General features: G+C 44.3%; 1 protein-coding gene across 6 annotated transcripts in view; it reads right to left on the reverse strand.

Moving 5' to 3' along the window:
- PDZD2 (PDZ domain containing 2) overlaps positions 1 to 26,555 on the reverse strand; it is a 204,502-nt gene that overhangs the window by 53,144 nt on the left and 124,803 nt on the right. For 4 of the 6 annotated variants that reach the window (XM_057431161.1, XM_057431159.1, XM_057431160.1 and 1 more), the window contains 3 exons: positions 14,789 to 15,191; positions 1,738 to 1,880; positions 956 to 1,088 (listed from right to left, as the gene is read on the reverse strand). In XM_057431161.1, coding sequence (XP_057287144.1) covers positions 956 to 1,088; positions 1,738 to 1,880; positions 14,789 to 15,191 — 679 coding nt within the window. The remainder of the gene's footprint in view (positions 1 to 955; positions 1,089 to 1,737; positions 1,881 to 14,788; positions 15,192 to 26,555) is intronic. The other 2 variants (XM_057431165.1, XM_057431163.1) reach the window with 2 other exon arrangements.

The following is a 26,555-nucleotide window of genomic DNA, read 5'->3' on the forward strand; positions in this document are numbered from 1 at the left end:
CTCTTCTCCAAAGACATGTGCATAAAGCATGCTGGTTAGCCAAAACCCAGGCATTAAACCTGCAGAAACCTGCATCAGGTTGGCTGGGGCAATGTAAAGATGAATCCAAGAAAAAGTTAAAAGACACTGATACAGTGGCTTGCTGCAACTTCATCCTCCACCTGGAAATGCAGGCTTATCAGCGGCCCCTTTGTCCCAGGATGCTTCTGCTACCACCCCAAAGGCCCACCTGCAGGCAAGTCCTTCTTTGAGACCCCAGGCACTTTTGGGACCTGGTTGGCCACCCACCAAACACCTACATCAACCCAAGCAAGGCTACAGCAGGCTGTAGTCCAGGCAAGGGAACAAACAGGGGTGGGCAGGATTTTCTTAAACAAAGGAAAAATATTGTGTAATATCCTCTCAACCTCTCCTGCAATGAAAGCAGAACGAAGAGCCCAACTGATAAATGAGTTCCACTCTCATTTCCCTGAAATTTCACACTCCTTTATCTTCAAGAGCTCCACTCCAAGCTATTACTAAGGACAAAATAAAGAACTCGAGCCAAGAGATCATCATTGAGAGACCTCAGGCACACAGACAGGACAAGAGTTGAGAGCTATGAAGGCTACACAGGCAGGAAGCAGGAGAGGCTGAGAACAGCCTGCTTTATTTAGCATATATTTTAACAAAACGTCTTTGGCCAAAACTTAAATAATGTCTGCATGAATAAATACAGACTCATTTGCACACTGAATGACACTGAGAATACAAGCAAATCATTAAATTGATCTATACCCTGCTGATTTGCCACAGATTTATGGCAGCTACTGATCTATTCCCCATATCTGTGTGTTAAATTTAGGGGAACAAGTGTGTACATGCCATTCCCCATCAAAACTAAGCCCTTTCCACTCAGTACTTCACAAACCCTTATGGATACACACTCAGGAGATCACCAAGGAGAGGACTGTACCTTGCTAGCGACCACCAGCTGCACCAGGCCAGCAGCTGAGCGAAGAAGAGCCACAGCATCCTGGTGGGAGAGCCCAACCAGCGACTGCCCGTTGATCATGAGGAGCTCATCGCCCGCCGTCAGCCTGCCATCCCTGCGAAACAAAGCAGGAACACAGAGCTGCAGGGCGGTTCTTCCCCGGGGCCAGGCTACATGCAGTGGGACATGAAGGCATGGATGAAATGATCTGGCTCATGCTAAGCTTGCATCAATTGGTACTATGGGTTTTGCTCCAAAAAAGTGGCTCAAAAAGGTGCCCAAGAAAATTATTGTTATAAGAAGAGCCATTCCACCCTCTTTGCAGGCCTGAGACCCCTCAAACCTTCTCTGTGCCCCCCTGGAGAGAGTCAGGGAGGAGAAGTGAACCCTGTCTCCACCCCATCAGGAACAGGGCCTGGCAGGGAGCAGTCTGGGTTGCACAACCCACACTCATCCACTGCCAATCCCATGGGAAGGCCCATCTTCCAAAAAGGGACTTGGTGAAAAAGCCCCAGCAGCCATCAGGCTCCTTGATTTATGCTACATCACCAAGCAAGTGTTTGAGCAGTCTATAATTTGGGCTAAACACGCTGGAAGAAGTTTCAGTGACCAATTACAAAAACAAGTTTTTAAGCTTAAAGTGCCATATTCTCACCCTCACACAAAGGGAGGGCAAAACCCCATGCGTCTCATGAGTCTGGTTAACAGTGATGGCCACGGATGCCCCATGACACCCACCCCCACATCCACCACCATTGCCTCACCTGTGTGCAGAGCCTCCTTCCTCCACATGGGTGACAATGATGCTGTGAGGGGATCGCTTTGACCCTCTGCCTCCCGTTATCTGGATTCCCAGCCCGTCTGTCCCCTTCAGAATGTGCATCTTCCATATGCGGCAACCTTCTCGCTGAGAGAAAACGTGCAGAGAGTCCTTGAATTTGGATTTGGACACTGAGAGAGGGCTGGGAGGGTACAGTGGGGAGCTATTAGCACCTTGCTGCCCATCACTACGTATCTGTATAGCTCAAGCTATATGGGTGGTTTTGCTGAGCTTTGCTGTGTTAGCTGAGGTCCAAGCGAAGCAGGCAGAAAGAAGAAGGCAGCACAGAGAAGGATCAGTAGAGATTGTAGAGATTTCCTTGCAGGGCTGTTTGCAGCTTTTCTGAGCCACGCAGAGGTCCTGCTCTCAGTGCCCCGATCCTTCCCGAAGCAAACAGCAGTCTCAAAACCCATCACCAAAACTCAAGGATGAGCGGTGCAGGGTTGCAGAGGAGCAAGACATTGTTCAAGTGGGACCTTGTACACCCAGTAGTGATGCTGCTATTACAGCAGGGACCAGACTGGCATCACACTGCAGCATTTCCCCCCTCCAGGGGAGTTTGCAGGATTTGAGATATAGGAAAGAAAATACCAGCTTCAAATTATCAGCTGCCAATCAAATATTTCTTATTGGACAGTTGTGTTACAGACTGTAAGTAATAGATTTACCCACCACAGAGAATAACTTTTCAGTTTAAACAAGTTAATAAGCCATGTTTATGACATCTTTATTCATTTTTTTTAAATGATCCTAAGTATTTATCCAAAAGAGCTTTACAAACTCTAGAGTAATACAAGTGCAAAAGCTAGCTCCCATGAGTGCTACCAGCAGGATGGGGCATAAGTAAACACAAGTGTGGCAGGTATCAGCAGAGGAAAAAAGGAAAGAGAAAACCAAGCAAGCAAGCAAGCAAGACATGTAAGACAACTGCCAGGACTCTCTCAGAGAAGGGAATAACCAGGATAACAGAATTATGAGAAACCCTAGGAAGTTTTCAAGCTTGCAAGACAGCAAAATGCACAATTTGGAGGCAATTTTTAGGCCATGTGTTGTAGCCACCGGGTACCAGGTCAGCTATTTCCAACGGGGTCTGTTATGCACACAAGTAACGTTCTCACAGTACGCAAACAGCTAAGTAGCAAAGATGATTAAAATTTCATGCCAAACTGTGAAGAGCATGTACAATTGCTGCCTGTTTCTAAGAAGTGAAACTGCTAAATATATCAGCAAACCCAAGGGTTGTGGCAGCAACCTGCAGATTTTAGGTTTATCAGAGCCTTTATTAAGTGAAGACACATTTTTGTTTTTACCTTATCACTGGGACCCTATGCTGAAACTTTTAACTTCAATGCAAGATGCAGTTTTGCAGATACAAGAACAAAGGGGTCAGTATCTACCCTGATATCTTAAGAACAAAGTGAAAAATAATAACGTTATACAGCCCCTAGAACACAGGTAGAAGAAACAGGGAAAAACAAACCAGGTGTCTTAAGAGGCAACCCAGAAGACTGAGGCTGAAAACATCCACACCTGTGGGTAATTTGTTAATTTGAAAGTCACGCATGTGGGCAATATTCCAACATGTTTAACTGGGATCCTCAGTGCATCAATAAAAGCCCTGTCTCCCGCTGAATAACAGGACATGCCAGGACAGAGAATACTTACAAGATAAACTAGAGTGATACATGAGACATCGTGTTAAACGCAGGGGCAAGAGTCAACTATATTTATCTACTTAAAAACCAGAATTGAGCTACAGCACGAAAATGCTCCAGAGAGGCTTTCTTGCTATAAAGTACCTTGCACTCGTAATGAAAACAGTGTAACAGTGAAACGCAATCTCTCTGCCTCCCCCAGTCTATTCGAGGCTGTAATGATGACCATCTATTCTCCCCGCAAGATGCCACTCCGAGTGTCCCATTGTTGAATCCAGTTTGGAAGCAGACCCTCCAATAAAGTTTAACAATGTGGTCATAAAATTGTGTTTAATGGTTTGCAAAAGCTTTCTGGAATGCAAGTTATTCAAAGGCCCATGATGTGCAGTGCCTAGTTTGCATTCCTCAGCACTCCTCACTATCCTACATCGTATTATTAAAAAATCCAAAATTTATTCTTAACTGACCCACTCTCAAACATTGGTTTACATAGTAAAGCACATGGCAAGACTCTGCTGCTCTTGATGCAAACACCATCTTATTCCCCTTGAACTCCCACTGGAATCAAAAGCACTTGCAAAGTAAAGCATTAGCTGGTCCGAATGCAGATGGCAGAGTGCTGCCACAATAAAGACAAGGAAACCATGTGGCACACACCCAAACATGTATCTCTTTTTACTCATTTTCAAATGACATGGTCACCATCTCCTGTATAAGAAAAGGCTGTCCCTCGAGTCCCCACCAGTCAGCTGCATGCATTTCACTGGGATAAACAATTCGGTGCTGACTAGAAATCAGATCCCTTCACTGCTCTTTACCTCATAAAACATTCATAGCTTTACATTTAACCATGTTCTACAAAGCAAAGGCCCCCCACGAATACACAAGTACCTTCTAGCTACGTCACTGCAAGATTTTGAAAGCTAAGTATTAAAAAGTAGAATGCTAGCCTTCGCTTGAGACCTCTGGGAGAAAGCAGAAACCCCTTCCTTTCCCTATAAAGCTGCTATCTCCTTTGCAGAGAGCAGCAGAGGATACTTCACAGCCAGCTACAAAATGCTGCTATTTTGAATGTGCATCTTATGTCACTCCATTGCAGGAAAGCCTTAATAGTAAAGCTCTGCCAATTCCAAGGATTTGTAAGTGCATTTAAATTTTACTTAAAAACAATTTTCTTGAGTTATTGGAGATTCCCAGGTTCAACAATACAAAGCCTAAATGTTAAAAAAAAAAAAAAGGAAGGAAAAAAAAAGGTTTAAAAACAAAAAGGCAGAGTGATGCATGTCTTTAATTTTGAAGTTTTTAAAGGCTCATATTTTCAAGCTTTTCTTCATAAACAAAGAGGCTAGAAGCTCACGACTTACAATACCCATGGGAGACTCCAAGTGCAGTTAGATTTGGCAGTTTGCAGGTCTGATGTCACTGTCCTCAGAGCCTGCATAATCCCTGCACAGAGGAGGATGAGTTTAACTGCTGACCAGTCTTCTCTGATGAGTTGCACAATTCTGGTTGCTGCTTGACAGTTGCCAGTTGCATATTCCTATTAACATCTGAACTTTTCCACCCTCTCAGAATTAATTCCCACAGCTTCATTTATATATGACTTAGTATAATCCCCCCAGTTTTGTTCATAAGTGACACAATAAATCTTCACATGTGCACCTACATCTCTGAGTGCAAAAACATTTCAAGCACAGAGATACGCTAATGCCAGTCCAGCCAGGTATCTTCAACTCCAGACATCCTCAGCAAGGACAGAGAGAGAGGCACTACTAGCGTCAATTGCAGACAGGGACTAGGCAATACCCAGGTCACTCACAGGAAGAAGGAGATCAACCTATACCCCTTAACTAAAGGCAGGTCATAATAATATCAACACTTGAGAACCCAAGCAGAAAGGGCTCACTAGATAACACGGGCTGAATACCTGTATATGATAATCCAGAAAATTCCATTGAATTCATTTGAGATTTAGCAAAGATGGACAATCAGAAAGACACCCATGGTTGTTTTGAGAGTGACGAATGAATAAGAAGCCAAATTCCCCTTTAGATATTTGTTTCCCATCTCCTGGAAGCAAATGTTAACCCTGCTCAGATCACCGCAAGGACTTTGCTTGTTAACCCAGAGCAGCAGCAGCCAGCCTATGCAGAAGGGCTGTGGACTCCCCTCAATAGAAGGGTTTCACGGATGCAATGGACCAACACTCGTCAAAGATGGTCTCAGAGGAGGAAATGAGTCCCTTCAAGACCTCCATTTTTTAACTTCCCTCACATAGCAAGCAGAAACACAAATGGCTAGGTCAGGTTACAGCTGGGCTAATGGCTGTTTTCTGTTCTCTGCAGTTACATCACCTTTAGGCAATTCAACTTTCCTCTTAACTCGGCTGTTTTGCACAGGCAGCCCTTTGGACCAGATTTTTCCACTTGAAGCTGATCAACTTCAAAGTGCCTGAGCTACAAATAATTAATTTATTTATTTATTTATTTTTTTTAAGACAGTATGAATATTCTACTTGGATTAATCGCAAGTGGGGGAAGAAAATGGGCTATCTTATGTAACAGACCGCAACTAAGAATAGAGAATACAGTTGGCAGCTTCAAGTGGGTCCCCACAGGCCATCCTTCTCCACCGTGAAGCCATTGTGCATCAGGCAGCCTCTGTTTGGAGCGAGCCCACATCTGGAATAAACTAGCATGGTGCAGATCAGAAAGGAAGCACACTGCCAGCGCGACGTGGGGAAGCTCGCCTTCTGCCTGCTCCAAGTGCATACCATCAAACGCTCCATTTCATAAGCACATCATTAATAAAACAAAAAGGAACGTTTTTTCCTTGGAGTGCAGAGAAAAATAAATAAATAAAATAAATACATAAATAAATAAAAAAATAAATTGGAGCCGTTCTTTTCCCCTTTTCTTTCACCAAGCTAATTGCAGGGGAGTAAAAAGGCGTTTGACTGATTTTGACTGTACTGTGTTCAAGAAGCTGCAAATCTACATATACAAAGGAAAAATTGCTTTGAAATCTCATATTAAAGCAAAGCTTGGCAGGAACAAGGTGTAAACAAATGGAAAACAGAAATGTAGTAAGTAGTTACAAAGCCAGACAGTAAAATGGAAAACGTAAAATAGTTGTCTACAAGAAAAAAAAAAAAAACATTTTCTGTCACAGCAGCAATTCAGCTGAACCGGGTGTAAATACATAATAATTTTTAAATAACAACATAGGTAAGTCCTGATGAGAATACCAATGGCCACACTAGGTCTGTATGCACACACTGGCTGCCCTAACACAGCCCATAGGTTGTTTCCTTCCCTCTGCATTTAAACTTGGATTTTTACTGCAGGGACTGGTTCCCACTTACAAACTTCACATGTTTTCCCTGTAGCAGCAAAAGAAGCAAACAGCAAACTCTTCCTCACTGACCACAAAGCTACTTTGGAAATGTTATAAGCTGCATGCATTAAAATAATTTCAATAGGCTTCACAGGAGCTGGCTGCCAATGCGCTGATCACACATGGCTGAAAACCAGCACAAACTTCCCCAAACAGAATGCAGATTGCAGTATATAAGCAATTGCCTTCAAGCAGCAAATAGTGCAGCATCCTCCTCCACGGCACCAGGGAGTACACTGGAGTGGCCACACCAGCACACTGCTCCCCAGCACCCTTCTCTGATGTGGGATAAATTAAAAGCACTGCCCCTAGATGCCAGCCCCACTTTGGGTCAAATCGTGCCTCCTCCCACTATTCCCATTCCCCAGCAGGAGGGTATGAGAGAGAGGTCGGTAGCTGGTGAATTAACTTTGCACATACCAGGTGAGTAGCTCAATGCGTCAATCTCAGGATACAGTCAAAAGTCATCACTCTTCACATCCCAGGTTATTAGCATGAATGACTCAGTACCAGGAAATCATGCCAGCATCTGATTTTTGCAGATTCTTAACAAAGCAATTATTTCATTAGTGGATATTTTTCATCTGATCTTAACTAGGTTATTTTTAAGGCTGATGTGACAGCAGGACTCCTGCTTTCATCTGCTACCTCAGGTTTTGTTTTCATTGTAGTACAAGCAAGATAAACAGCTCCAAGACAAACCAGAGGGGGAAGAGGAGGGAAGAATCTGAATTCCTTTATCAATAAATTATTCCATGGCAGGAGCTCTTCATCCATCCCTACTGCTTATGAAAGTTTATTGGCTCTGAGCCACTGAAGTCTTTGGCTTCCACCTCTGCATGATGCAAGTCATGCAGTGGGTGTCTCCTACACCACTTGAAAGAAGCGGAGGGGGAAAGCCCCCAAAACCCAAGTAGCCCTTAATATGAATTACACAGTGTTGACCATATGAACTTTCCATGTCCTTAAAATAAATAGGAGCCAGTAGCACAGACACAACTGCAATTGCATTCAAGTGTCCACTGCTGATCTAACAAGTCCCCTTGTTTGGACAAACAGCCGCCAGACACTTGGCATGCTTTCACTGAAATGTGAGTACTTTCCCCATGGAAAGAGAAGCATCCTAGGGGGATAAAGCCAGGGGAGCAGTCAGAAGTAAAATCACACCCTCCCCCAAACACAAACACATAATTAAAATACACAAAACAGGCATCACAGCAGAGTGGATGAAAATTCGGTGACTTACAGCAGACTGTCCCCCAGGGATCCATCTCCTGAGACAGACTGCTTGTTGACATCACTTCCTTGGCAAGGGCTTTAAACATTTTATCAGCCATTGCAAGCACCTGAACTACATCATCACCTCTTACAAAAATCTGCTGGAGTCATTTGTCATCCTGAGCCATCACCATCTGGATTGCACCTCTCCAGTCTGGTCCCCTCTCGCCGTCAACTGAAGCTTTATAGCAAGATTAGCCAAAGGATTTCTCAGTTATCCCTGACCCTGGAGAGCTTCAGCCAGCAACTGCCCCTGGGGAAATTAGTCTTTCAAGGGTTACAAGATGCCTGCATTCCCTCGAGTATCATGCCCAGTCTTATTCTCTTGATGGGCTATTGGGAATGGCTGGTTGGTTAGTCTGAAGATTCTCAGAAGATAGCCTTGCTGCCTATTGTAGATTAAAGCCCATCCTAAGAGTAAGTCACCACGCTAAAGAAGGGGCTCTCGTGGGCACTGTTATTACATCTGTTAGTGACAGGAATCCTTTGGGTTTTCTCAGTGGTTTCAGCACCTTGCCTCAAAAGTTGAGTGTATGTAGCTTGATAGTCACAACTATACCTGAAACATTACAGTACTAAGCAAACAGCATACTCTTTTTTTGGCATGTCCACTTGGTTTCAAACATTTGCACTTAATGATTAAACACAAAATTGTGTGAACTTACATTTCAGCTAAAGCCAGTCCTTTGCATTCCAGTTTTATGCAAATGCAAAAACGAAGAAAACACTTTGTGTAAGTGGGAAATGCTTTTATACTGGTGCTCTCACCTACGGTTTGTGAGCATGGCTGAGACCTCCTGTAACACCACCATGTGCTGCCTTTGGGGATAGCTCATTCCCAAGAGTGAGGACACCGTTTCAAGATGACACATTAAAACCAACTAATTACAATTTGCAACTCTATGCCCAACCCTCCACTGCACCCTTGAAAAATTTAATCTAAAGACAGAATAAAAGGACAGATTGCTATTCAAAATTAAAATCTACAGCTGCCACAGCTGTAGCTATCGCTTAAATCACAGCAAAGAAAGGCAAAACCTTCACTCAGTGAAAAAAATCTGGCAGCAAATGATACTTAACCCCAGAAAGTCAGTTGTGATGATGGCTGTTTTATGGCAAGGTGGAACATAACTCGCAGCAAAAAAAAAAATTAACTGTAATTTCACTACCAGTTACATCAAAGCATTCCCTAAGCAAGCCAGCAAGGCCAAGTTTTGTCAGCGTCGTACAGCTACAATTAAAAGACAGCCCTTGTCCCTAAGAGAGTTTACAACCCAAAACAGGCAAGCGAGGGGGAAGACGTGCTTATCACCATGCACATTAAAACTTCAAGACAGTAGATAGCCCCAGGATTCATGCTAATGAAATCTGGAAGCAAACACAATAGATAAAAAGACATTAAGAACAGAAAGAGATACTGAGGAAGACCTTTACATGACTAAAGGTGTCTACATTAAAAACTAAAATAGAGTTATTTATGTCTAGAACATGCATCATAAAAAAGTCCCATAAAAGCCTTGATGAAACAGTAATTACTGCTTAGGTTGCCAAAAAAAGTTGATGTAAAGCAACTTAGCTTCTGTACCTTCAGTGGAGTACCTTGCTCACAGCAAGGTTTTCATTTTGGTACTGCAAGTGGATGAGATTTTTTTTTTTTCATGTTTAAAAAAATAGTAAAATGCTTAAAGCTGGTACATTATTTGAAGTCTCATGTTTTGATTCCTGTAACCTGCCATTAGCCTTCCTCACCTTAAAGGAGCCTTCCAGTACCTAAAGGGGCCTACAGGAAAGCTGGAGGAGCTTTTTATAAAAGCAAGTAATGACAGAATAAGGGGGAATGGCTTTAAACTGAGGAGAGAAAAAAAAGAGGAGAGATTTAGGTTAGATATTAGGAAGAAGTTCTTTACCATGATGGTGGTGAGGCCCTGGCACAGGTTACCTATCCCTGACAACGTTCAAGGCCAGGTTGGAGAGGGCTTGGAGCAACCCGCTCTAGTGGAAGACATCCCTGCCCATGGCAGGGGTTAGGAGCTGGATGAGCTTTAAAGTCCCTTCCAACCTAAACCAGTTTATGACTCTAAGATTCCACCTGGCAAGATAAGGAGTATTTTCCATTAACCAAAAAACAAGTTAAGGCTGGCATTTACCAATGGTTTTCCTAACTACAAAGCAAAATGCAATTCAAAAATGCTCGTCCTTTCCCAAGATGTGCCATCTTAGTAGGAAAGCAATAATGGGCCCCAAAAAAGGAAGAAGTCCCTGATAAAATGAAACCAAGTGCTGTGCAGTTTCAGCAATACAAAGCAAGTGCTGGCCAATCTTTTACATACATGCATGCATATATGCACTTGTGTATAAACTCATGAGCCTGGAGATGGTTGTGGTCTACGTAAGCTGGGTTTAGCTGGTCTGTATGATAGCAAAGCTGGCTAGGAATGCTAGCTAGGCATTAACATCCCCTTGCCTTGCCTGCTCTCTTCTTTTAATAGATGGTACACCAACTTCAGAGAAACAGCAGACACACCTCATGGGGCCACCAGATGCAGACTGGTTTCCATCCTCGAAAGGCATCCCACCACATCCCCACATTGCAGTGCTACTACCAGCCCAGGAGACCTGCTGCACACCCTGCACTTCTCCCATGCTATGTATTTCTCCCAGTGGAGAAATGCCCAAATGCAAAGCCCCAGCCTCTCTCACCTATTTCTCTTCACTACTAAAACCTTCACTCTGCCCAATCTCCTTTACAGTTCCCACTGGTGACTGCTGAATTTGGATCTGGATTTCAACCTCTTAGTAATCCAGATGCTTATACAGAAGCAAGAGGGTTCTGGAGGTGTCTTTGTTTTGCTTTTAATGGTTGGTGTTTTAAGGACTTTTCAGAGCATCCTGCTGGGACTGGAGGAAGTAAAGGTGGCTGGTCTGCCCAGGTACACTTCATCTCCAGCCAAACTTCCTCTAGCTTCATCAATGAAAGCCTCATGTCACACCAGTCAGATCTGGATCAATTCAAGTCCCCTTTGAAAACTACACTCCCATCCCTCAGACTTGTAACCTTCACAGTCCGACTTACGATCCCTGCCTGTTGCCAGAGGCGTCTGGCTACCTCTGGGTACTTCTTAGGGGCTGAAGAGCTAAGGAGCAGTCCACAGCTCTTCCAAAACCACCACAGTAGAGACACCGAGAACTAAACCAAGGGATTCTGTCCTACTGGTAAACGCAGAGAAATCACAAAACTGATACATTGCAAAGAAACCTCAGTTTTTCATTTTCTTCATCAGCTTTTGGCTGACTCCAGCAGCCCCTCCCCATATTGCTCTTTCATCTGTGCTTTTATAATTACCAGCCTTCAAAAATATGCCATCTCAGATGACTGAATAGAAGTAAATTTTGATTTCTGTATTTGGGCTTATCTTCCCAGGATGTGACGGACCATTACTCCAGCTCAGAGCTGCCCGGTCTTAAATCACTGCCCACAACTCCCACTGCAGCCAGTCTGGGTCCTCTGCAAAGGCAGTCTTCCAGAACTTTGAGATATTCCTCCCAGGCAGATACAACCTTGTGCTTTGAATTCCCACATTTTAGAGGGCGTTTAGGTTCATCCTAAAAATATTGCAGCATAACTTAACCACCTGTAAACATTAAATGCTGCCTGCTAATTGACAGGTACAATATTTACTGAGGGTTACATACCAGCAAACAGCCTGGCAGATTTGTTTATACATAGCGATAGCAATGCCAAGCGCAAAGACCAAGATATGGGAGATGAAAGCAAGCCTGAAGAAGGGTACTGATACATGCACACAAACCAGTAACACAGGAATCTCCTGGCAGGTTCACTTGACAAACAGTGTTTGTTTCGTCTCTCGTTTCACGACTCAGCATTGCTGTTATTAGCAGCACACAGAGAGAAAACAGGGGAACAACTGTTCCTCCAATTCACGGGAGAGGAGGAACCCTGAAAACAAATGACACTGAAGACACAGGGATGCCTCAAAAGCACTCCCAACATCCCCAAAGCATCAGCTGCAAGCTGGCCGCTGGGTTTAGTACAGCACCGGCTGAAAACACACATATCCAGTCCAAACTCCTCTCCCCTGTTTTGTTTAGAACTTCAAACTAAATTTCTACAGGGAGAAAAAAAAAAAGGTATTTTCTTGGACTCCATGTTCCAATTTCAGTAATTCTCCACTCTGTGTCCTGGGGCAGAGGAGGAGGAAGGAGCAGTGGGGAGGACAGCAAAGTCCTGCACCGGTCACTGAGCAGTTTCTCCAAGTCTCTCCTCCCACCTGAAGCTGGCCACTTCCAGCTCCACTGGAGGCTGGCTCTCGTCCTCTCAAAGCAAATATAGTGCTCCCCAAAGGCACTGGGCTGACAGCCCTGGATATTCAATTAGCCAACATGTGGAGGAGATGGTGAGCATGGGGCAGGCAGTGGGGATGGAGCTGCTTTCCCCATGGAGACGGTGCCCTGCCAATGTACCTCATCCCTGCTCAGGAGGAGATAACTCATCCTGCGGCTACGAGATGTTTGGCTCAGGCTTTGAAGTCTGGAAGGAGGCTGCAACTTCTGACACGACATCCTGGATGCTGTTTTCAAAAGACTCCTGACACGACTGGATCTCACATGCCTGAGTGCCAGGTCACGCTTTGAAAATGGAGCTGGAAGTGAGATTTGAGGCTCCCAAGTGTATTTATTCCTTGCCTTATTTTAAACAAACAAAAAAAACCCAAACAAAAAAAAAACAAACACCCAAAACCAACAAAAAACCAAGACTCGATTTTGAAAACTTTCTTCACTGTCACTATTCAATGTTTACTAAGAAATTGAATTAACCCACTCATTACTCTGATAGCAGCTACCCCGTGGATCTTGAAGGGATGGGTTTCTAAAGGTCCCCGCATCCTTAAAAAGTGAAGGATGATAAAGGCATGCTGTTCAGGCTCCAGCTATTCATATTTCTCCTCATTCAGATGTCAGGAAAACGTACTGACAAAGAGAGGTCATATTTCCAAATAAAATATTAGGAGGGGGCAGAGAGAATTAAAAGAAAGAGAGAGGCAATTTTACTAAATGGCTGTGCCTCCCAACAGACTCCATGACAGATACACCACAACTGAACAGATTATAGTTCTTAAATTTTCAGCAACTCAACTATGCTTTTACATTTCAAGGAGCCACCTTGTATGTGCTTTGCATTAAAAATGTATTTATTGCTCACATTGATACATACATGTTCTGAATTTAACAATTTGCTTCAGACCAAAATAACTCAAACCATCAAGGTACCTCTAGCACAGGATGGCTCTGGATCAAGAGTTTCTTTTTCATATGCACATGTATATATATATATATATATATATATATATATATATATATATATATATATATATATATATATGTTGGCTTTTCACTTCCTCAAAACAAACTCTGATCATCTTCATTTATAACACCTGTTTAATTAGGTGCCTTCAGAACAGATTCAAGAGTTTTTATATGGACCAGAGCTTTCAAAATACTGCAGGATTTCTTTATTTAAACTTGTAATGTTTTCTTTCAGAGAGACTGCAATTACAAGGCTTGCAGAACAGTACACAAACGCCCTGTTCTGTTCCACAAAATCCAAAATGTCTCCCTGATGGGAACAGCAGCTTTTCTCAATTACCTTTCTTTAGGACCAGCATTTTTTAAAATTGGTTTTTACCCCTCTGATGTACTTTACATTAAATCTGTGTAAGTTCACAACCACCATCACCACCACCCTGCAGTAGTACTGGGGGGCACTAATTCAGAGGACACGTTTAAACTCCTGCTTTTCTCTACAGAATTTAGTGATGAGACGTCCTCTCGTACTGCTCTATTATCAGCTTTGAAGTCTTAAAACCAAAACCAGCTGCTGCAGCAAGCCCCAAGCCCAGCAAAGCAGCGTTCATCTGTTTATACTATCAGTGTCTCTGGAAAGATTGGCAGACAGCTCTTCTGGTGATAGATGCATACTGAAACCTGATCAAGGCTCGGGATGTTTTTCTCCATCCAGCAATGCTGCAATTCTAGCCAGGCGACAAACCCCCGAGATCTCCATTAGGAAGAAGAGAGAAGCAATGAAAGCCCCAATCCCACTGTCATCCCAAACATTAACAAATCGTCCATCTCATCAACTCAAGAGAAAAACTCACAATAACTTCCATGTGGTTCCCAAACACTGGCCAAGCAAGTTTTGTAACACTGTGGTCTGGTGCATCAAAAAAGGAGGCTTCAATTCCAACATTAACAAGAGCTTTAAGGTGCCATTAAGCTCAGACAAAATGAAGCCCCAAAGGACAAAATGACAATGTTCCACTGACACGTCCTGCCCTGATGGTGTAAGGTCATCAGCTGTCTCAACAAAAGAAATCTTGAGGCTGGCACTGACATATAAGGACCTTGCCCTGCATCACAAATGGAGTATGACAGAGGTTTCTCACCATTATTATTTAATAATAATCATCCTCCCCCCGTTTTTTGGACCCCATCCCACAGCTCGGCGCCTCGACAGCATGGGTTGTCACCCAGAGAGGCTCAGCCTGAGGATGGAGTACTGAAACCAGGGAAAACACTTGAGATGTTCCCTTAATTCACCTGCACGCCTGCTGCTTCCTTCTCCAGAAAACCCCAATGCAAACGTACCTGGGCAGACTGGTCACCTATGTCTGGCACACCACCATCTGACAGCCGGCAACGGTACTGTCCCCCAGTGCCCTGAATCTGCTCTTCCCCGTTGCTTTCTGCTTCCAAGGTCTCTGGCTGAGTAACCTCCACCTCCATCGGGGTGCAGTGCCCGTTCCCGTGCTCCGGGGCTGGCTTTTCTTTGCTGTCCTTGCTGCCCGGTGTTCTGGTGATGACCCCAAACTTCCTGGTCCTTTTCCCATTCTGAGCAGCCCTGTCGCTGGGTTCTGGGCTGGGCTTGGCTTTGGGGTCACAGCTGTTGCTGTTGTTGCCGTTGGAGGGAGGAAGAGGGGCTTTGCGCTTGATGCGGCGCAACATGATCAGGTAGACGAAGCCGCCATTCCAGCACTGCTCGGCCAGGTAACTGCAAGGAAAGGGATGTGCAAGATTACTGACTACTCACCCCATAGTGTCCGCATCCTGCCCCAGCACCCCAACATGCCACGCCCCATGATGTTCATGCACCTTCTCGGGCAGCTGATTACCCAGTGTGTGGACACATTAGGACACCTTGAGGCACCAGCAAATTCTCTCTTCCCTTCAGTTTTATAGGGAAATAGTACCAGGAATAATATCGGGAATAATAACAACCCTACTAGTCATCCATGCTGATCCCACCACAGTGTAATAGGACAACTGGTAAATGCCACCAAACCTGTTCCCACCACCCAACCTCCAGACCAGCAGCAGGGCAACATAGAAAGGTGGAGTAAAAAAAGCAAAGCAGAGAGTAGTTACAATGGGACATTAAAATAAATAAACAATTTAAAACAATATTATAAAATCAGGCTGGCTTCATTTGTGCAGCAGCCCATAGAGCATTTGCATCTGAAATGAGCCTCCTTAGTGAAACTCATCTTCTGCTTCAGTGTATGTACATGCTTTGAAGGCCTCAGGGAGAAAAACATTAATAAATCAGTCACTGGGGTAAGCAGCCATAGCACTTACAGCAAAGTGTGGCACTATAAGGCATCCCAGCTCCTGTAAAGGGGCCTGGAAATAAGGTGGGTTTCCTTTACAGCAAACATACCAAAGCAAGAGCCGAGTCACCTCAACCGTGCAAGAAGCAGCCACCAAGTTCTCATAGTGGAGCGAAGTATCGCCTCCCCTCCCCAAGGCTCTGGACATGCCTTGCAGGAATTAACATCCTGCTTCAAGCAGATACTCAGTGACCTTACAGAAACTGCACCCATTGATGCAAAAGGGGACTCTAACTTCATGCCTCTTTTGGGAAAGGATATACCTCAACCCAAATTCTTGAAATATTTGGGTTCTGAGCCAAGGGTGTAACCGACTCAGAGTACAAACAAGCTGGAATTTGTACTTTGCAGGTTTGTATGTGCCCTTTCACACTCATTTAGGCCCCGAAACATACTGTTTTTCTCACTAGTGAAAGCAGCAAGGATTTCCAAGAGGATCGAATAAGCCTCTGCTGCAGCTGAAATGAGCTCTTCATTAATACAGAGCAGTTGCTGAACCTGCAGTTATCAGGGAGATGAGAAACTAGGCGTGGAGTTAAACCACAGCAGATCGTAAGAGAAAACAACACAGCACTTGATGCAGAGAGAAGAGCAGTGTGACTCAGGCATACCCCAACAACTTTTTCTTCTTCCCTGGTGCTTGTAGGCTGATTTTCCCCCTTCCTTTCTTAAAAGTTGCCTGGCCTTTAATAGAACCCTTCAAACTTATTCCTGCAAAGAGGTGACTTAATGGCAAAACAGGAAAAGCGGCTATGATAACCCCTGAAGCAAACTTACGGACAGAGGAGTAAGGAAAGCACTCTCAATTAGTCAAAGTAATCTGGACCAGCCTGGCAGTGGCTGGAAATGACATGGTGCGTGTGTATTCCTCTCCAAGGACATGAGCTAAGAGTTTCAGTCCACTTCCCAAAGCTTAGATGCTCCCTGCAGACACCATCAGCATTCAAATCACTTGTATTTAATTAGGAAGACCAATGCCCAAATGAATATGGCAACTACATATCTTCAGAAGCAGCCCTGGAGCAACACAGGAGAAGGATGAGTATGTTGCCTGTGCCAAATTTCCCCAATGAATATAAACCAGACTCCTACTCCCTGGATGGTCCACCCAGCAGTTTTCACCAGGCAAGTCTCCTCCCCCCACCCTTTTTTTCTTTTTCCTTAAACATTAAGAATATTTAAATAACACCCTAAGACAATCTTCTTTCAAACATCTGAACGCAGACAGCCATCAAGCCCCACTGGTTGGAAAGTCTCTGGAGCCAAGGTCAGCCATTTGGGTGGCTCAGGGATGCACCCAGAGCTAGCAGGACCTAAAGGGTTAGCCTAAAAAAAAAAACAAAAAAACCCAAAAAAACAACCCAGAACTAACATGGAAGTATTTCTGATTATCAAGTTAAAAGAAAAAAAAATATCTTTTAATCAATAGGGAAGGGGCAGTTTTGTTCCAGAAACAATATGGGCTGCCTGTTTTTCACATTTATCTTTCAACTCAAATTTCAAGGCAGCCAGTAAAGTTGATTAAAATTCATGACTTTTGCTTGCAGCAATACCACTGCACCCTGATCCATCACCCATAAGCCTGATAGCACTGCTTCTCCTGGCACACGTAAACAGAAAAGCAGCTCCTCTTCCACAGTCCTGTGGCTTACAAGGGTGCTGCCCACCCCGTTTTTATGCAGAGTCAGTTCTGCCTGACTCGTTTTCGTGCAGGTGCATATATGGTGTTTGGAGTTTTTTTAAACACCAATCTCTATCTCTGAACTAATCACTGATGTATTTTTGAGTGCCAGTAACCAAGTGCTTGCATTAATCAGCTACTTGATTTAGGAACTATGGGGAATGAGAGAGAACTTAGCATATGTCCAAATAAAGTAATCTGAATACAGGCAAAAATAATTTACTATTTCACCTCCACTCGTGGCACATTTATACTGTTCATCAAGTGTAAAGCTATGAAAAGGAGAGAAAGAAGGGAGGTTTTTTTCATATTCACTGTTCACAGACCGTGAACATCCCTACAGTCTGAAGCAGGTTTACTGTGTGCTGTAATAGATGCAGCTGCACTGAAGTCAGTGGAGGCGTACTGATTTACTCCATATGTTGAGGTGGCCTGCATGTTCCAGGCGTGCAGCCTGTAGTAACTCACGGGTTTATGTCTTCTTGAGTACTTCTCAGCAGTTCAAAGCACACAATAAGTTTCCATGAAAAAAAAAGAAAGAAAAAAAAGAGAAGTCTTCCATGGGTCAGCGAGCAATTACCCTTGCATGGCAGCAAGTGACTGCATACATCAGATGATGTCAGGTATTTCCAGACAGGGTAAATCCAGCTAGTACCAGTGATGCGGTAAGGGGCATCAGTATCTCAGTCTGTTTTGAAACAAAGACCAGACATCTTGTACTGGAAAATCAGCACTGCTATAATACCAAACTCATGCAACAAGATAGGAAACTTAATATTCCAAGAATTCGTGGTCATTCCAAGAAAAGGAGGTTAACCAAGGAGCCTGAGCCACCTTTAAGTTCTGCTAAGTACATGCTGCCTACTTTCTTTTCCTTTGACATTTCTTCCCCTGTTGAAGCAGAAAGCCAAAAAAAACCTCAGGAAAGCACAGCAACCTCTCAACACTGGATGAAAGATGGGAAAAGTTGTATTAAAGGAGCGAGAACCTTCAGATTTTTAATTACTTTCTATCAGTCCAGGAGCATCCCACGCCAGAAGGGAGTAACGGGATGGATTCAATAAAATGTAATTATACAGCCTCTAGACTGAATAAAACTGCAAAAGCTATCCAGCACCCCAAATCCCATTTCTCAGAGGGTTTCATATGCACAATGCAGACAACTCTTTTTTTAGATTTGGTCCCTGTAGAGCGCTCACAGAGATTTTAGCAATCAATACACCAAACGTGTCTCAGGCATGATTAGAGCTGATGAGTACACACAGCGCTTAGCACAGATGTGGGGAATCAGCTGCAACCTCCACACTGTCTCTTAGTTTGAACACGGTCTCCAGCTTGGATTGAGAAGGTGCATGGAGCAAAAATGTCCCTAATGCAGCTTTGATTGATCCAAATTTAATGAAAACCGAGACTCTAAAACTTACTTTTCCCCATTTTGGTTTGCAGGGGATAGAGTAGGATTTAGTGAAAGCCCTGGATCTTATACACCAGATAAGAAGCCTTGGGCAGCTACTCCTAGAGCCAGCAGATGACAACATGTAACAAATTCTGCCATCACTGATTTTAAGAATGCAAGAGATTTGCTGATAGCTGATCATACATCTGTTAGTATTAATTACTAAATCATAACATTTTACCAGCAAAACACCCATCCACACTTTCTGCATTTGCCAGTCTTTGCAAGGTACCGTCAAGTCTCCTTAGCACAGCTTGGTGTCCCCTAATGCTGCAGCAGCATCTCCCTAGGCAGGGTCTAAAACATCACTAAAACATCAGCTTGGAACCACTTCCCACTGGGATGCTCAGAAGGAAGGACCACCCAGCTGCTCCTGCTGTTTTGATCTCACCCTGGCACCAGCAGTGGTAAAACCCCAGCCCATATAAAACACCACCTTAAGCAGTGGGGCAGACTTGTTCTTCTCTGTAGGAGAGAAACCATGAAAAAGTTAATAATCCTTAAAACCAAGGGAAAACTACACTTGAAAAAGAGCTGGAAAGTTACCTCTTACAAAGCTCAATCACAGGATGGAAAATGCAACTGGTGGCTTGTATCAAGGGGGCATTTAATACTTTTTTTGTTATCAGAGCTACCAAGAGGTGGACTCTTCCACTTCCTTTGGAGATGACTTCGACTTACACAGCCAAATCCATTTCTCCCCTACACAGCTGAACTTATTGCTGTGATCATAAAAACTGATAAACTCACTGAGTTTATTCCAAGTTCATCGGCACACGTGTGAAGTGTCAGACTTGGAAAAGCTATCTTGCAGTAAGCCAGTTGTTTTATCATTTTTATATATATGTGTGTGTGTGTGTGCATGTATAAAAGTTTGCAGACTTGACATGAGCATGCTGCAACAAGCACTCTGTCACATCCAATCTCACTTGAACAAATGCAGACAGCCACACTACACTACAGAAAAACCAAAGCAGATTCAGCAGCCATTAGAAAAGCATCTGGATCCACTTTAGGATCAGAAATATTGAAGAAGTATGTTTATTTTACAGTAATAGTACTATTTAGCATTTCTCCAGAACCTTTCATCCTGATAGATCAGAAAGTGCTTTGGGAATGATACACACAGAGCATCACTAACATCTCACCAGCCAGCCCACTGTGCAGCTCACCAGGGCACAAAGAAGAAACCTCAGCCAAGACGACTGCTTTCAGAGTCCCCCCCACTCCTCCTCTGGGACCGGTAATGTCCTTAGCAGGACAGACAGACCACTAATTCTTATGCTTTCCTCTGAAAGATTCTGGCATAGTAAAATGTCTTGAAACCCAATCTTCTTCAGGCTGGAAAGATGAAGGGCAGCACAAATCCTTGCAGAACTGAGCCCCAAAGGGGATTTTAAAAGCTAAACTTAACAAACTATCTCTCCAAGACACCAGCAAATGAGCTAACTTGCTTTTCAGGTAAGGCAGGGCCAATTAATGACTAACAGACAGTGACTGACAGAAGGGCACATGGCTCCTCATGAAACTCACCTTGCTGCCCTCACTGTGCAAGAACACTCAGGCCACTGAGAACAGATTTTGGCAAGCACCACGGGGTAGTTTTCACACATTGCCATGTCTTAGGGCAGGAACCAAGTCTCCCTTAGTTGCATTCAGGCAAAGGAAAACACCAAAGTCTTGGGCAAACCTTGCTAGTGCCAAGCTTGCAAGAGGCTTCCCCTCCTTGGGCTACAGGGACACCCCATGGCCAGCCCTCTTCTCCATCTACCACAAGAACTGAGCTCTCCAGTCACAACTTATCTCAGAAGAAACCAAAGGTGCTGGTAAACCTGCCGCTACTTCAACATACTCTTATAGACACAGAGCTACAGCACATCAGCAACAAGCTCGATCCAGCATCTCATCACCGACAAGCCCTTTCCTGCCCCCGGCTCTGTGGGCGATGGCACATGCAAGGGACACGGTGTTCTCTGCCTCCCATAATAAACACCAGCAAAGGCAGAAAAGAGCAAAGTCAGTCATGGAGCAGAGAGGCTAATAACTCTCAGGGAGTGTATTCAAACAGCCCAGGGTATGCAAAGAGCTCCCAGCTCCCTTTCGAGGATGAGAAGCAACCCTCATCTTCTGGCCAAGGTTAAACAGCACCTCCCCAAGTCTCACAGAGGCTGTGGCTTTCTACGCCAGGATACCCAAACTGGTGTCTCTCTAGAGAACAAATCTCTGAATCCAGTTTTTTTTTGTCTGTGGTGTATTTTTCACTACTAAATTTACAGCAAGGAGTGCAACTAGACCTACTGAAATCCTGGAGCAAAAATGAATTCAGAAGTTAATTTCAATGTATATTTCTGTGGCCTTTTATAAGTCAGTACACGCATGTTTGGTGCTGATTAGACCCAGTCCCCCACCGCTAGATTAAAACTGCCTGTAGCTTTGAGCATCACACTGTTGGTGCTCACCGTGGCGATGCTCAAGCTGCTTGCAGGCTGGCTGCTGGTATGTGTACAACACAACACCACAGCAACATCTTGGAATGGCAAACGGATGGGAACACTGTTCACCAGAGAAACCAAACCACCAAGAATTTAAGACCAACAGGAACAAAGAGTCAAGTGCTGAAGAGCCTCTGGGCAAACACACCTGTGTTAAGGCTAAGCAAGAGGTCTCAGACAAGACCTCTTTGCCCACCATGAAATCCTGAGCTCCCAGAAAAGGGAGCAGAGGGAGGATTGCTGCTGTGTTTTTGTGGGCTCACTGCCTGCTTGCGTCTTTTGCTGGAAGATAAGATTCAGCCTTATGACACAGGACCATGACTAAAGCCTGGTGAGACACCTCATTCTACCTGGTATTGATGCAATGATATGGCTTTGAGTTTGGAAGAAATTAATTCCTTTTCTTTTGCTGTGCTACAGTTTCCTTGCAGCACCTCAGGCAACTCCTTCCAGTGCCAGCAACATGTTTTGTCTCACAGAGCTGCTGCAAGGTCTAAGGTGGTGAAGCCATTGGTGAAGCCTTGAAGTATTACAGTTTCACAACCCCCTTAACGTGTGGGATCAGCCAAGACCAAACACCACCATGGATTTCCTCCCACCCCGTACGCTGCTCAGGTGCTGGCACAGTCATCTGAGCAACAGCGAGGGAACCAATCCAGCTTCAAATTAAGCCAGCCAAAGCAAACTGAATTCAAACACTCAGACCTCAAGATGGGGAGTTTAAGCCCAGCCCAGTGCTCTGATCTGGCCACAGGAGTGCAGAGGCAGGGACAGAAGAGGAGGGCAGCAGTGGCAAGGGACAGTGCTTCCATTCCCACCAGCAGCTCCCACCTACCTACAGCATGTCACCAACAGCCCCAACTCCTGGGGCTGCAGCCCCAGGGAAGGGAGTTGCCCACATGGTGCAGACAGAAGCACTGGCTGGCTTTAGTGGGATGGCATGCATACCTCCTGCTTCAGAAACCAAAAGGATAGACACCCTTGATGCAGATAACAGAGCCCAGCTGAATCACATCCCCATTCCAGGTGTGGAAAGGAGACATACTAGATCCTTGTAATTATGCTGGCACAGCATAAACCCCACATTCCTGCCATGCATGTTATAGAGATACCTCAGAAGCAAGTCCAGGGCTTGCAGAGAGTGACAAGCAGAGCAGGGACCTCCAGAACACCCAGCAAACGGGTGAAGGATGTCAACAGCCACATTGAGCCGTCTCCTCTCTTGAGTGACCCTAACCCATTCATTTTGTGACACCCTCCCAGAACAAATACTTGAAGAGGATGACTTGAGGAGCTGCACAGCTTCTCCACAACTAAGGAACCCTCCAAGCTCTGACAGACATCCTAAATCTAACAGATTACACAACTGCAGTTATTTTAAAATCCTTTGGGATTTGTTGATTTATCAGCTGTGAACAGAGCAGTGACATTGCATTTAGACTGCAGAGATTTTGTACTCAAGCTTTACAAAGGACCTGATCCTCCTAAACACACATCTCTCCCAACACCTAAAAGTCCTGAGAGACAGACATAGTGCTTTTGGGGTTTGGGTCCTAGAAACACACTAACGGGTACTAAAGACACAAATTCTATTTTTATCTTGGCTAGCAGCAGAGTGTACAAACAGAACTGGCCTAATCCAGTCAAACCAGCACGGCACTGAATGCTCCAATTTGTTAGTTCATAGCTCTGCTGCAAACAGACATTTAGCTGGCTATGTGGCCATGCTCACAAGTATCATTTCTAGTTACAAAAGTGAGCAATTTAAGATGAATAATTGCCAGTTTAAAAATTATAAATACTAGCTTTCTACCTTTTCTGCAACAGGCAAAAATGATGAAGTTACAACTGGGCATTAGCACCTGCAATTATAACTCGATCCATGCTGTGTTATTGCTGTTCAGATGCATCTTTCCCACCATGAAAATTTCCTGCCGTTCTGAAGGCACGCTCCTGAAGCTCCAGGCATTACGAGCACAAGCTTTTTGTCTGGCACCCTGTGCAATCAATTCTTAATTCCCAATCACCCTCTGTGCACTTGCCCTCTTCTTGAGGACTTGGAGACAGGTCAAATTTTACATCTCTCCTATGTTTTTGCCAAAGAAGGCATCAATCCTTCTTCCTCTTGGCCCCAGAGGTGGATGCACCCTCCCCTGGGGGACACGGAATGGCTAGACAAACTCAGTTGCTTCATGCCTCTTGGTTAACGCAGCTGCAACACAGGAGTGAATGAGTACATTCGTGTCACTAAACCCACATCCAACCACCACCACTGTCAACAATGGAGAAACTCTCCTTAGTCCACTTTTACCAAATACTGTTTTCCAAAACATACCTGCCCTCCTCAAGCAAGGTTTTACTGGACTCTTAACGTAGCATGGGGCAATTAATCTAAAGCCTTGTTACTGCAGCATGGATGGAGGGGGAAAAAGCCTGCACATGGAGGGGGATATTCATTCTGCAAGAGCCTGCTAGCCACTGTTCCTCCCAGTACCCCCAGGATCAACGGCTGCCATCAGCAGGGTCTGTTGTACCAGTTCAGTACAAATCAAGAGCAGTTTTGAAGCAGATTTCATCTTCCCTGTGACTGTGCTTTACTTCCTATGCCAGTGCAAGCTTCCACCAGGTTCTTCTCAGATGAAATTCAAGAGGCAGGTGTGTGCCAGGAGCACTCACAACTCACTCTGGTTGCTGTGCTACATGCTGCAGCCGAATGTCCATCAGCATTTGGTCCATAGGACCACACGCAGGAACTAATCCAAAGTAACCCCCAAAACAGCCATAGTGTGGAGGTCAGGTCTCAGCTCAACAGTTTCATCCTGCAGACCCCTCCCTTTTGGGCTACACTACTGCCGGATGTGGACATGGGGTAATTGCTCCGTGCCCCTAACAAAAGTATTCTCCAATGTATTCATCTGAACGAAGCTTGAAAAGGCCAGGGCTGTCATCTATTAGGTCCATGCATGACATTCTGCTTCACAAGAAGTGCAAGGCCTCAGAAAGGCAAGACTTGCTCACAGGCATGCCCAGCACACACACTGGAATACAAACAGAATTCCTGTTTACTTTTTGAAGAAGTTGCTGTAAGTTAGCCCTCAAAGTGTCTTCACTGATGTTGTCAATTGCAGAGGCGCAGCTTGTTACCATTAGTTCAGATGGTGGGCATTTTTATAAACAATGCTTCTGAATTAGACAACAAATCACAGAAATGTGAATTAAAAGGCACTGGAGCTTTGACATTAAAACTGAGAGACTGTGTCAAAATAAAGATTTTACTTTATTTCAGACTTATTTCCAGTAAGTACTACTTATTTGTAAATTTTCAGTCTTGGCAAAGTAGCAACCGTGCTGTTCCTACCAAGGTGTAAGACTCACTTCGTACCTGAAAGCCCAAGCAAGATCACATTTGCAAAACATGAAATAAATCACCCAACTGGAAAGCACATTGGCTTCACGTGAATTAAAAAGGAAAGGGTCAAAAGTCACCCACGTCTGACCAATGTACAAAGAATATACAGCATGTAATGCCTCTCACGCCTCACTCTGAGTGCCCAAATCTTGTCACTGCGTTTCACGCATCACTACCTGATTTCCAGGGCTCTCCACCTTCTATCCAGTCCATTGTAGGATCACCGCTCTAAACAAGTTCTTTCTAAGCATCCAGCTCACATCCTGACCTCTTCCTCCCTGCAAACCTTTTACTTAATTCTGTCTTCAGTTTCCAATCACGTCAGGTAGCAGTGACAGACAGAAGTATTCACCTAAGAGAAACAGTTTATACTCAGAACTGAATGGGAAACTAAGCATGGGAAATATTCTCTATCATAACCTAGGATTTTTGCATAGACACAGCACCCAGGTAGGGTGCCACAAAAAATTCCATGGGTGAATGTGACAACCCCATGGCACAAAGCTTGCTGGTGGGTCTGTGAGCACACAGGGGATGGACTGTGCCCCCAACCAGAGCTGGTACAGCAGCGCTGGGCAGTGCTAGATCAGAGAAAGGCTACACAAACTCAGTTCCTTCATGCTTCTTGGTTGCAGCTGCAATGTAGTGGGTGAAATCACCCCTTTGGGATAAAACTTCCTATTTTTCCCTATTCAGAAATTATCACAAATGCCCAAAAAAGAGAGGAGAAAAAACACATCCCATTGATTTTATCCAAGCAGCAGAGTTTTACAATGGTATTTTAAATGGAAAAGAAAAAAAAAAAAAACAACAGATATATTATACATACACACATGTCTGCAACATTGTTTTGGCAAATCACATTCTTTAGGTTTTAACATTAGTTCTAATTCCCAAAGTACCGCTTTCCACCACAAAGGGAAGGTTTTGGATGTCTGCAAGCAATGAAAATGAGAGCCAGAAAATTTAATCAAGTCTATTTTACAGCAGGAAGCAGTGTGCTGGGTTAGAAGAGACTTATTTCCAATGCTTCTGCAAGCTTACTTGAGCTCCTGAGAGGAGCCCTATTAACAGGAAGAGGCCAGGCTTCTAATAACCCCACAACTGCTGGGGGGCAGAGAGGGAAAGAACAAATTCACTGCTTCAATTTATTTGAGAGGACCAATTTTAGCAAGGGTTATCTGCTTTCAAAAGACTGCTTGATTTTCACTGTTTTCCAGGATTCTTTCTAATACTGAAAACTAATTCTGTAGCTAATTCATCAGCTGCTCCCTCCTTACCAAGAGGGACCAATGCCAGCCATACAGCACCCTCAGAGCTTGTGATATGACCATGAAGCTTACAAAGCCAGAAATTCTACTAACAGCAGAAAACCAGAACCCTTAATCCTCCACTGGAGCAGCGGAAAAGTCTGAAAGTTCAATCTGAAAACACTATAAAAAAAACCTTAATAATGGGAAAAAAGAGCCTTAACTCGGACACACAAAGACACCCAGATACATGCTATTTTTTGCGACTTTAGGACAGATCTCAGGCTGCAGGAGGCCTGGGGAAGAAGAGAAAAGGAGTGAATTTTCCACAAGTGTGTTCACAGCAGCAAGGCCCTCAATGCTCCCCAAATGATGCTATTACCCATTGCCATGCTCACTGAGGGCTCAAGACCAAGCCAACCTCCCTCCAGCCCCCTGTTCCTCCCAGCCAGGCCTTGAT

This window comes from Pezoporus wallicus, unplaced genomic scaffold, assembly GCF_028554395.1.
Source record: "Pezoporus wallicus isolate ANWC-B61680 ecotype Strahan unplaced genomic scaffold, APGP_CSIRO_Pwel_v1 contig_12129, whole genome shotgun sequence".
Lineage (NCBI taxonomy): Eukaryota > Metazoa > Chordata > Aves > Psittaciformes > Psittacidae > Pezoporus > Pezoporus wallicus.